This window comes from Cherax quadricarinatus, chromosome 35 (genome assembly GCF_038502225.1).
Source record: "Cherax quadricarinatus isolate ZL_2023a chromosome 35, ASM3850222v1, whole genome shotgun sequence".
Classification (NCBI taxonomy): Eukaryota; Metazoa; Arthropoda; class Malacostraca; order Decapoda; family Parastacidae; genus Cherax; species Cherax quadricarinatus.
The window spans coordinates 8,674,886-8,688,052 of NC_091326.1; the positions used below are offsets into that span (position 1 = coordinate 8,674,886).

The 13,167-nt window shown below is 39.0% G+C and overlaps 1 protein-coding gene across 1 annotated transcript in view; it reads left to right on the plus strand.

Annotated features, from left to right (window-relative positions):
• Sym (symplekin scaffold protein) overlaps nt 1-13,167 on the plus strand; it is a 90,059-nt gene that overhangs the window by 37,534 nt on the left and 39,358 nt on the right. Inside the window, exons 10-12 of the mRNA XM_053785367.2 lie at nt 7,082-7,319; nt 7,664-7,883; nt 11,420-11,618. Coding sequence (XP_053641342.1) covers nt 7,082-7,319; nt 7,664-7,883; nt 11,420-11,618 — 657 coding nt within the window. The remainder of the gene's footprint in view (nt 1-7,081; nt 7,320-7,663; nt 7,884-11,419; nt 11,619-13,167) is intronic.

Here is a 13,167-nt window from a genome sequence, read left to right on the forward strand (position 1 = left end):
CAAGGAGGGAAGAGTATATGGAGAAAAAGAGAGAGGTTAAGAGAGTGGTGAAGCAATGTAAAAAGAGAGCAAATGAGAGAGTGGGTGAGCTGTTATCAACAAATTTTGTTGAAAATAAGAAAAAGTTTTGGAGTGAGATTAACAAGTTAAGGAAGCCTAGAGAACAAATGGATTTGTCAGTTAAAAATAGGAGAGGAGAGTTATTAAATGGAGAGTTAGAGGTATTGGGAAGATGGAGGGAATATTTTGAGGAATTGTTAAATGTTGATGAAGATAGGGAAGCTGTGATTTCGTGTATAGGGCAAGGAGGAATAACATCTTGTAGGAGTGAGGAAGAGCCAGTTGTGAGTGTGGGGGAAGTTCGTGAGGCAGTAGGTAAAATGAAAGGGGGTAAGGCAGCCGGGATTGATGGGATAAAGATAGAAATGTTAAAAGCAGGTGGGGATATAGTTTTGGAGTGGTTGGTGCAATTATTTAATAAATGTATGGAAGAGGGTAAGGTACCTAGGGATTGGCAGAGAGCATGCATAGTTCCTTTGTATAAAGGCAAAGGGGATAAAAGAGAGTGCAAAAATTATAGGGGGATAAGTCTGTTGAGTGTACCTGGTAAAGTGTATGGTAGAGTTATAATTGAAAGAATTAAGAGTAAGACGGAGAATAGGATAGCAGATGAACAAGGAGGCTTTAGGAAAGGTAGGGGGTGTGTGGACCAGGTGTTTACAGTGAAACATATAAGTGAACAGTATTTAGATAAGGCTAAAGAGGTCTTTGTGGCATTTATGGATTTGGAAAAGGCGTATGACAGGGTGGATAGGGGGGCAATGTGGCAGATGTTGCAAGTGTATGGTGTAGGAGGTAGGTTACTGAAAGCAGTGAAGAGTTTTTACGAGGATAGTGAGGCTCAAGTTAGAGTATGTAGAAAAGAGGGAAATTTTTTCCCAGTAAAAGTAGGCCTTAGACAAGGATGTGTGATGTCACCGTGGTTGTTTAATATATTTATAGATGGGGTTGTAAGAGAAGTAAATGCGAGGGTCTTGGCAAGAGGCGTGGAGTTAAAAGATAAAGAATCACACACAGGGTGGGAGTTGTCACAGCTGCTCTTTGCTGATGACACTGTGCTCTTGGGAGATTCTGAAGAGAAGCTGCAGAGATTGGTGGATGAATTTGGTAGGGTGTGCAAAAGAAGAAAATTAAAGGTGAATACAGGAAAGAGTAAGGTTATGAGGATAACAAAAAGATTAGGTGATGAAAGATTGAATATCAGATTGGAGGGAGAGAGTATGGAGGAGGTGAACGTATTCAGATATTTGGGAGTGGACGTGTCAGCGGATGGGTCTATGAAAGATGAGGTGAATCATAGAATTGATGAGGGAAAAAGAGTGAGTGGTGCACTTAGGAGTCTGTGGAGACAGAGAACTTTGTCCTTGGAGGCAAAGAGGGGAATGTATGAGAGTATAGTTTTACCAACGCTCTTATATGGGTGTGAAGCATGGGTGATGAATGTTGCAGCGAGGAGAAGGCTGGAGGCAGTGGAGATGTCATGTCTGAGGGCAATGTGTGGTGTGAATATAATGCAGAGAATTCGTAGTTTGGAAGTTAGGAGGAGGTGCGGGATTACCAAAACTGTTGTCCAGAGGGCTGAGGAAGGGTTGTTGAGGTGGTTCGGACATGTAGAGAGAATGGAGCGAAACAGAATAACTTCAAGAGTGTATCAGTCTGTAGTGGAAGGAAGGCGGGGTAGGGGTAGGCCTAGGAAGGGTTGGAGGGAGGGGGTAAAGGAGGTTTTGTGTGCGAGGGGCTTGGACTTCCAGCAGGCATGCGTGAGCGTGTTTGATAGGAGTGAATGGAGACAAATGGTTTTTAATACTTGACGTGCTGTTGGAGTGTGAGCAAAGTAACATTTATGAAGGGATTCAGGGAAACCGGCAGGCCGGACTTGAGTCCTGGAGATGGGAAGTACAGTGCCTGCACTCTGAAGGAGGGGTGTTAATGTTGCAGTTTAAAAACTGTAGTGTAAAGCACCCTTCTGGCAAGACAGTGATGGAGTGAATGATGGTGAAAGTTTTTCTTTTTCGGGCCACCCTGCCTTGGTGGGAATCGGCCAGTGTGATAATAAAAAAAAAAAATATATATATATATATGATAATAAAAAAAAAAAATATATATATATATATATATTTTATTTTATTATCACACTGGCCGATTCCCACCAAGGCAGGGTGGCCCGAAAAAGAAAAACTTTCACCATCATTCACTCCATCACTGTCTTGCCAGAAGGGTGCTTTACACTACAGTTTTTAAACTGCAACATTAACACCCCTCCTTCAGAGTGCAGGCACTGTACTTCCCATCTCCAGGACTCAAGTCCGGCCTGCCGGTTTCCCTGGATCCCTTCATAAATGTTACTTTGCTCACACTCCAACAGCACGTCAAGTATTAAAAACCATTTGTCTCCATTCACTCCTATCAAACACGCTCATGCATGCCTGCTGGAAGTCCAAGCCCCTCGCACACAAAACCTCCTTTACCCCCTCCCTCCAACCTTTCCTAGGCCGACCCCTACCCCGCCTTCCTTCCACTACAGACTGATACACTCTTGAAGTCATCCTGTTTCGCTCCATTCTCTCTACATGTCCGAACCACCTCAACAACCCTTCCTCAGCCCTCTGGACAACAGTTTTGGTAATCCCGCACCTCCTCCTAACTTCCAAACTACGAATTCTCTGCATTATATTCACACCACACATTGCTCTCAGACATGACATCTCCACTGCCTCCAGCCTTCTCCTCGCTGCCACATTCATCACCCACGCTTCACACCCATATAAGAGCGTTGGTAAAACTATACTCTCATACATTCCCCTCTTTGCCTCCAAGGACAAAGTTCTTTGTCTCCACAGACTCCTAAGTGCACCACTCACTCTTTTTCCCTCATCAATTCTATGATTCACCTCATCTTTCATAGACCCATCCGCTGACACGTCCACTCCCAAATATCTGAATACGTTCACCTCCTCCATACTCTCTCCCTCCAATCTGATATTCAATCTTTCATCACCTAATCTTTTTGTTATCCTCATAACCTTACTCTTTCCTGTATTCACCTTTAATTTTCTTCTCCTGCACACCCTACCAAATTCATCCACCAATCTCTGCAACTTCTCTTCAGAATCTCCCAAGAGCACAGTGTCATCAGCAAAGAGCAGCTGTGACAACTCCCACTTTGTGTGTGATTCTTTATCTTTTAACTCCACGCCTCTTGCCAAGACCCTCGCATTTACTTCTCTTACAACCCCATCTATAAATATATTAAACAACCACGGTGACATCACACATCCTTGTCTAAGGCCTACTTTTACTGGGAAAAAATTTCCCTCTTTCCTACATACTCTAACTTGAGCCTCACTATCCTCGTAAAAACTCTTCACTGCTTTCAGTAACCTACCTCCTACACCATACACTTGCAACATCTGCCACATTGCCCCCCTATCCACCCTGTCATACGCCTTTTCCAAATCCATAAATGCCACAAAGACCTCTTTAGCCTTATCTAAATACTGTTCACTTATATGTTTCACTGTAAACACCTGGTCCACACACCCCCTACCTTTCCTAAAGCCTCCTTGTTCATCTGCTATCCTATTCTCCGTCTTACTCTTAATTCTTTCAATTATAACTCTACCATACACTTTACCAGGTACACTCAACAGACTTATCCCCCTATAATTTTTGCACTCTCTTTTATCCCCTTTGCCTTTATACAAAGGAACTATGCATGCTCTCTGCCAATCCCTAGGTACCTTACCCTCTTCCATACATTTATTAAATAATTGCACCAACCACTCCAAAACTAAATCCCCACCTGCTTTTAACATTTCTATCTTTATCCCATCAATCCCGGCTGCCTTACCCCCTTTCATTTTACCTACTGCCTCACGAACTTCCCCCACACTCACAACTGGCTCTTCGTCACTCCTACAAGATGTTATTCCTCCTTGCCCTATACACGAAATCACAGCTTCCCTATCTTCATCAACATTTAACAATTCCTCAAAATATTCCCTCCATCTTCCCAATACCTCTAACTCTCCATTTAATAACTCTCCTCTCCTATTTTTAACTGACAAATCCATTTGTTCTCTAGGCTTTCTTAACTTGTTAATCTCACTCCAAAACTTTTTCTTATTTTCAACAAAATTTGTTGATAACATCTCACCCACTCTCTCATTTGCTCTCTTTTTACATTGCTTCACCACTCTCTTAACCTCTCTCTTTTTCTCCATATACTCTTCCCTCCTTGCATCACTTCTGCTTTGTAAAAACTTCTCATATGCTAACTTTTTCTCCCTTACTACTCTCTTTACATCATCATTCCACCAATCGCTCCTCTTCCCTCCTGCACCCACTTTCCTGTAACCACAAACTTCTGCTGAACACTCTAACACTACATTTTTAATCCTATCCCATACCTCTTCGACCCCATTGCCTATGCTCTCATTAGCCCATCTATCCTCCAATAGCTGTTTATATCTTACCCTAACTGCCTCCTCTTTTAGTTTATAAACCTTCACCTCTCTCTTCCCTGATATATATATATATATATATATATATATATATATATATATATATATATATATACACACAGAAACACACACACATATGCATGCATATATATATATATATATATATATATATATATATATATATATATATATATATATGCATGCATGCATGCTTGTACATGTATGTGCAGTGTGACCTAAGTGTAAGAAGAAGTAGTAAGACTTGCATGTCTATGAGACAAAAAAGATACGAGCAATCCTACCATCATGTAAAACAATTACATGTACAGGTTTCCGTTTTACACTCACTTGGCAGGACGGTAGTACCTCCCTGAGCGGTTGCTGTGTACTAACCTACTACCTAATACAGTGGACCCTCGACCAACGATGGCATCGTCTAATGTTAAATCCGACTAGCGATACATTTTAACGCAAAAATTTTGCCTCGACTAGCGCTAAAAAACTCGACCAACATGATTCGTTCCATCTGAGATGCGTCCACTTGTGGCCAGTGTTTACAAGCCAGCCAGCCAGCCACCACGGTCCCATCCAAACATACAATTGGAACATTTCATATTATCACAGCGTTTTTAGTGATTGCACCTGCAAAATAAGTCACCATGGGCCCCAAGAAAGCTTCTAGTGCCAACCCTACAGCAAAGAGGGTGAGAATTACTATAGATATGAAGAAAGAGATCATTGCTAAGTATGAAAGTGGAGTGTGTCTCCGAGCTGGCCAGGTTGTACACAAAACCCCAATCAACCATCGCTACTATTGTGGCCAAGAAAACGGCAATCAAGGAAGCTGTTCTTGCCAAAGGTGCAACTATGTTTTCGAAACTGAGATTGCAAGTGATAGAAGATGTTGAGAGACTGTTATTTGTGTGAATAAATGAAAAACAGATAGCAGGAGATAGCATCTCTCAAGCGATCATATGTGAAAAGGCTAGGAAGTTGCATGAGGATTTAATTAGAAAAATGCCTGCAACTAGTGGTGATGTGAGCGAATATAAGGCCAGCAAAGGTTGGTTTGAGAGATTTAAGAATCGTAGTGGCATACATAGTGTGATAAGGCATGGTGAGGCTGCCAGTTTGGACCAAAAAGCAGCTGAAAAATATGTGCAGGAATTCAAGGAGTACATAGACAGTGAAGAATTGAAACCTGAACAAGTGTTTAATTGTGACACTGACAATGTTGTGAAACACTTTAAGAATGCCATAAAGGAACGAGAGGTACAGGCCTCTATGGACAGAGATGTTGTGCGACAGAGGTCCAGTGACTCTCAAGCTGGTCCTAGTGGCATTAAAAGAAGAAGGGAAGTAACCCTGGAAAAGGACTTGACACCTCAAGTCCTAATGGAAGGGGATTCCCCTTCTAAACACTAACACCATCCACAGTCCCCCCTCCTCCCATCCCATCAGTCATCACCAGATCTTCAATAAAGGTAAGTGTCATGTAATTGTACATGTCTTCTTCAGTTTGTGTGTATTAAACTTAATATTTCATTTGGTAAAAAAAAAAATTTTTTCAATACTTTTGGGTGTCTTGCACGGATTAATTTGATTTCCATTATTTCTTATGGGGAAAATTAACTCGACTAACGATAATTTCGATTAACGATGAGCTCTCAGGAACGGATTAATATCGTTGGTCGAGGGTCCACTGTATAAATGTAATTATCCTAATAAATAATCAGGCATTATTATACTTAACGGTAATAGGTTTTGGGTTGGAAATCTGAAAGTGCAAATGTAATGGAAGTCCGTAAAAAAAAAAAAAACTCTTCATTTTGCCTGCAAGTTAAGTAATTCTGTTTGCTCTCTAATGCAAAACTACAGCTCAAATTTCTCTAATTCTCAGCACTCATACAACATTTTATTATCAGTACAGTATATGTAATTTCAACACTGGCAGATGCCTCTGTTATTAAGTGCACAGCCTTTTGTAAATCCATGAATGTAACAAATATCTTCTTACCTGTATAAATATTTAAAAATAAACCAGAAATATTTTAAATGGTGCAAAGTTGACATTAAAACAATATCAAAGATGGTTGACACAAACCCACTACCATTTTAGCATGCTTCTCACTTAGCAACGAATTCATTTGCCGACATGGTCTTAGGAGTGGAACTCCATTGTTAAGTGAGGAGAGGCTGTAATTGGCCTAAAATCGGACTGAAAGTGGGTAAAATCGCCAATGTGTAAGCATCGCTGACGCAGCAAAATTCACAAGAGTGTAATTTCTTTAGTTTTCCATCAAATTTGGTACTTTTTCTTTTATTACCTTCAGAAAAAGATTCTCTATGATTTCCAAAGAAAAAAATAAAAAAATTTCTTTTTTAATTTTCCAACCCTGAGAGTAGGGGTTCTGATTCTCAAAGGGTTAAATTTTTTATAGCCATTGTTTGTATGAAGTCCTTGTTTGCTGTGGACTATATTTAGGAAATGTTGCAAATGGAAATTAATGTACACAGTTTCAGCTGAAGAAGTAAGCTAAATTTTGTTAAATCTGCAGTCAGGGCCAGTGCTGGTTCCTGCAGGAGTGGCTGGTCGTGCGTCAAGACCTAAAGCGAAAACCATGAAGTTGGATGAGGTTACCAAACCATTGTTTGCTGCCGGCAACAGTAAGATGCAACGATTACTTCTCCTTCGGCTATTGCAGTGTGATAAGATGCTATTTGACAGTGCATCAAAGCACCGTACAAGAATTCTAACCATGCTGTCAGGATGCATGTCATCCAAAGAAAGTGAAGGTAAAGTTATACTGTATTATAATGTGCACTTAACAGCAGTGACATTTCAGATGCCGCTGTTATTAAGTGCACAGCCTTTTGTAAATCCATGAATGCAACAAACATCATCTTACCCTTATATAAATATTGTTCACTAGTGTGCATCAGTGTGAACACTTAGTCTACACATCCCCTACTTTTCCTAAAAGCTCCTTGTTTATCTGCAGTCCTGCTCTCTGTCTTACCCATAATTCTTTCATTAATAACTACCATACACTTTACCTGGTATACTCAAAGGCTTATTCACTAAAACATTTTTACACTTTTTTTTTTGTCCATTAATATATATTTATTCCCTTTTTCAGAGCTTGAAGATTTTATTCTCGAGGACCTGCACAACCGTGCTGACCTTCTTTTCTCCTGGCTCTATGCAGAATATTCACTAGAACATGATTTTTCACATATCAACAAAATTTTCAATACAGACATTACAACAGCAAACAAGAAGGAAAAGAAGTACTCGGATATTATCAGCAGTATTGCATTGAAAGTTCTAGCCAAAGATTCGACAAAGGAGAGAGATGAGTAATTAAATTATATTTTTTATAAATATTGCTGATTATGTTAATAATATTTTTGTTGTATTATTCCTTTTATCTTGAAAGTAATTACTTATAGGTATGCTTAAGGTATAGACCACTGGGTGACACTTGTATTGCTTCATCAGTCAGGATAAGCAGTGTTGAGTCTGGCCATTAGCTAGATGGGTGATTTGTATGGATAGTTTCAATAAGCTAAGAGCTTTCTGTCCCTTGTAATAGTACAGTATACTTAACACCATGCTATATATATACAGTGGAACCCCGGATTTCATACTTAATCTCTTCCAGAAGGTCATTCTAAATCCAAAACACACAAAAACGAAGTAATATTTCACATAAGAAATAATGTAAATCCAATTAATCCGTTCCAGACACCCAAAAATATTCACAAAAAAAATAAATTTTTTGAAGAGTAACTATGGTTTTACATACAGAAAACAATGAGAAGTAAATATAAAGCACTAATGTTAATGATAAATGAACATTACATACCTTTATTGAAGATTCCACAAGAGGCGTAGGGTCATCAGGGTCAGCCTCAAACCCTTCAAAATCCTCGTCGAGGACACATTCTGGCCTCAGTTTTCTCCAAGCAGAGTTCAAAGTCCTGGAAGTCACTTTCTGCCAAGCCTTACCTATAAGGTTTATGCAATGGAGGATATTGAAGTGATCCCTCCAGAACTCTCTTAGGGTATTTTTCTACAATCTCTTTCTTCAATTCTGTCATGTTTCTTACTTTCTTTACCAAAGGGCTGGCACTAGGAACTTCCTTTGGGCTTATTTCGCATTCGCAGTCAATAAACGAGCACAAAAATTGTGAAATGTTTTGGATGAATGTTCACTCAACCAGTGACAAAGCCAGACTGGGGCGGCATCCCGACGGTTGAACGCTTCTGATACATATGATTCCTGAGACAAGGTACGAAATCTGGAGCAAAATTTCGCCCAAAAAACTGTTCTAAATCCTAAACATCCGGTGCGTGCAAAATCCGGGGTTCCACTGTATAATTATATATTTTTTTTTTAACACGTCAGCCATCTCCCGCCAAACCAAGGTGACCCAAAAAAGAAAGAAACACTCTCACAATCATTCAATACTGTCATTATCATTCACAGATAATCACTGTCTTTGCAGAGGCACTCAGATACAACAGTTCAGATGTCATTCCAAACAGCAGGCATTATTGTACTTCCTACCTCCAGGACTCAAATCTGGCCAACCAGTTTTCCTGAATCCCTTCACAAAATATTACCCTACATTTAATTTGTGGGAAATCTTGTCTGTTCAACCCATGAGACTAAATTAAAAGTCTTAATAGATATTTATTTTTGTCCTAAACTCTTAATAAATCCAAATGCAGAAGAGGTACATTAACATTATTATTTAAATTCTTTATTACTGTTGTAAAGTAATTGTTTATGCTGTACCGTATATGTAGTAATAGGAAAATTTCCCATAATGGTGGGCACCTTGATTTTTGAGAAGGGTTTTTGATGTGATTTTCTGATTTTACCAAAATTCCATTATTTAACCCTTTCAGGGTCCAAGGCCCAAATCTGGAGTCACGCACCAGTGTCCAAGAATTTTCAAAAAAAAAATTTGTTATTTTTTCTTATGAAATCGTAGAGAATCTTTTTGTGAAGGTAATAAAACAAAAAGTACGAAATTTGGTGGAAAATTGACGAAATTATGCTCTCGCGAATTTTGATGTGTCAGCGATATTTACGAATCGGCGATTTTGCCGACTTTGACTCCCATTTTAGGCCAATTACATTATTCCAATCAACCAAATTCTTAGCTATTTCACTAGTATTACTTCTATTCTATCGATTGAGCACAAGAAATCGCCAATTCAACTGTTTCAACTACGAAATAAAGTGATCGGAAATTGTTAATTTGGCCAATTTAACACAAAGTTCAAAATATTCCAATTTCAAAATAGGGTCCAGAATGAACAATGTAGGCATTCCTGGCACTAAACTAACATTTCCTCTGTTCATTAGTTATGTTTTGAGGCTTTACAAATAAATTCCATTTTGATTTTTTATTCACATAATGAATTTTTATTCACACCAAAAAATAGAAGATTTACTGTTATGCAATACTGTAATAGTTGTATAAATATCATCACCATATTTGTGAATGTATATTAGACCCACCAGCTGACGTGTATTAGACGTGTGAGGTCGTTTGTTTACTCTTGAATATCGGCAAAAATTTAACATTTCTGCTACTTTGAGCTCAGTTTCAAGCCATTTCCAGTGCTAAAACCAATCAAAATCATCTCTATTTCTGTAATTTGTCTTCCATTCTATCAAATGAGACCAAGAAATCGCAAATACAACTATAAAAAACATACGAAAAAACACTGCAAAGTTGCTGTTTTAATCGAAAAATCATGATTTCATTTTTTTTCTCTCATTATACACAGTGTGCTGCAGGATCTGTTTTATGTGGTGCACACATACCACATAGATGTATTCTCTCATATCTAGGCCCAAATGTACCACTCACAGTTTATCAGAGTGAGCTGAGCTCATGGCGTAGATCTACGGTTTGGACCCTGAACGTAAAGCCGTAGATCTACGGGACGGACCCTGAAAGGGTTAAGAAACCAGTATTATAAATTCATTGACGAAAATGTTACTAAATTCCTTCTCCAAACATAAACAAATTTTGGGTGAGAGCTCCCATCAACACTTTTTCCCTTCAGTTCCATTGTCACACTAGATTTTAGGTTTTTTATTTCCTCCCTACATCCCTATCATATTTATTTTTATGGCATCTTTGTGCTAAATTGTAATACAGCCTCTCCTCACTTAGCAGCGTACTCGTTTACTGATGACTCAGACTACGATGGGCTCTCTGACCAGTATGTAGTATACTGTTTTATATACTTCATCTCAACTATAAATTTAATTACTGTAAACCACTAGCTACCTCTGTTGTAATAAGGAACTCAGTGTATAATTAAAATTTACCACTCTATATGTCTAGTATTAAGTGGTCTGTAAGCATTAGGTTTAGTCTGCTCGAAATGCCTCGGCATGATAGTGGCTTTCTTTGTACTTAACCAATCAAAATTGTAATTACACACTGTAACCTTTGCAAAGAAATAAAACCTTTATCTTTTATCTTATCTTCATACATTGTCATCTGTGCTGTTTCTCACTTAACGATGGAGTTCCGTTCCTAAGACAATGTCGGTAAACGAATTCGTCGCTAAGTGAGGAGCGTGCTATAATGGTAGTGGGTTTGTGTCAACCATCTTTGATATTGTTTTAATGCCACCTTTGCACCATTTATTACATTTCTGGTATATTTTTAAATGTTTATACAGCAGTGTACTATATATTGTAATAAAAAGAATTGAGGAAATCAGCTCTAATATACATTATTTAGGTATGCATACTGGTCAGAGAGCCCAACGTAAGTCCATGTCATCAGTAAACGAGTACATCACTAAGTGAGGAGAGACTGTACTGTCATTAATTTTAATTAATTATTTTTTTTTTTAGGTTTTTATCACGGTTGTTCCTGGAATGTCCATATGTACCAGAGGATTTGATCACTTCACTTGTGCGTGTAGGAAGTCAAGGTGCTGAATCCATACTTGTTATTGCAAACATATTAAAAGATACAGTCCATTGGCGGCCCCTGTCGGCTAAACCTGCTCTTAAAACGCTCTCTCTTCTTGCAACGCATGATCAAGACTCTGTAAGTATATGTTAAGTTAGATAATTGGTAGTTAGAAGTAAAAATATAAAAGCCATGAGATATGATAGAACATAGTGTGAGAATGTAGCATGTATATGCTAGAATGTTGTTTCACAGAAATTTTCATTAGGGAATTAAAAAGTGTAGAATTTTAACCCTTAAACTGTCCAAACAGATCTACGTTCACATGCGTAGTGCTCCAAAAGTAGATCTACGTTTTTTTACATATTTTCAAATATAACAAAAAAAAAATGTAGATCAAAGTTTTTTTACACATTTTCAAATGTAAAAGAAAAAAAAGAAGGTCTACGTTTTTTTACATACTTTCAAATGTTGAAAAAACGTAGATCTACGTTTGGACAGTTTAAGGGTTAAGGGTAGTTACATGAGTAGAAATGGAAAGCTGTAATGTACAGTATATGATAAAGAAAAAATGAAGTAGTATGTATAATAAAGAAATGAATAACTGACAGTGATACAGCTGATAGACAGGGACTCTTCAAGGAGGGTGCCTTTCTGCTGATGAAGGTCTCTTGAGCCAAGAAATTGGAGCTACCCTTCCCTTCTTTAGATGAGACCTGATTACATGTGCTTCCCATTACTCAGACTAATCTTTTTTTTTTTTTTTTTTTTTTTTTTTTTGTGTGTGTGTGTACTCACCTAGTTGTACTCACTTAGTTGAGGTTGCAGGGGTCGAGTCCAAGCTCCTGGCCCCGCCTCTTCACTGGTCGCTACTAGGTCACTCTCCCTGAACCATGAGTTTTATCGTACCTCTGCTTAAAGCTATGTATGGATCCTGCCTCCACTACATCGCTTCCCAAACTATTCCACTTCCTGACTACTCTGTGGCTGAAGAAATACTTCCTAACATCCCTTTGATTCATCTGTGTCTTCAGCTTCCAACTGTGTCCCCGTGTTGCTGTGTCCAGTCTCTGGAATATCCTGTCTTTGTCCACCTTGTCAATTCCTCTCAGTATTTTGTAAGTCGTTATCATGTCCCCCCTATCTCTCCTGTCCTCCAGTGTTGTCAGATTGATTTCCCTTAACCTCTCCTCATAGGACATACCTCTTAACTCTGGGACTAGTCTTGTTGCAAACCTTTGCACTTTCTCTAGTTTCTTTACATGCTTGGCTAGGTGTGGGTTCCAAACTGGTGCCGCATACTCCAATATGGGCCTAACGTACACGGTGTACAGGGTCCTGAACGATTCCTTATTAAGATGTCGGAATGCTGTTCTGAGGTTTGCCAGGCGCCCATATGCTGCGGCAGTTATTTGGTTGATGTGCGCTTCAGGAGATATGCCTGGTGTTATACTCACCCCAAGATCTTTTTCCTTGAGTGATGTTTGTAGTCTCTGGCCCCCTAGACTGTACTCCGTCTGCGGTCTTCTTGAACTCCAGGAGCCAGTTGCTGGACCAGGTCTGCAGCCTGTCCAGATCCCTTTGTATTTCTGCCTGGTCTTCGATCGAATGAACTCTTCTCATCAACTTCACGTCATCTACAAACAGGGACACCTCGGAGTTTATTCCTTCCGTCATGTCGTTCACA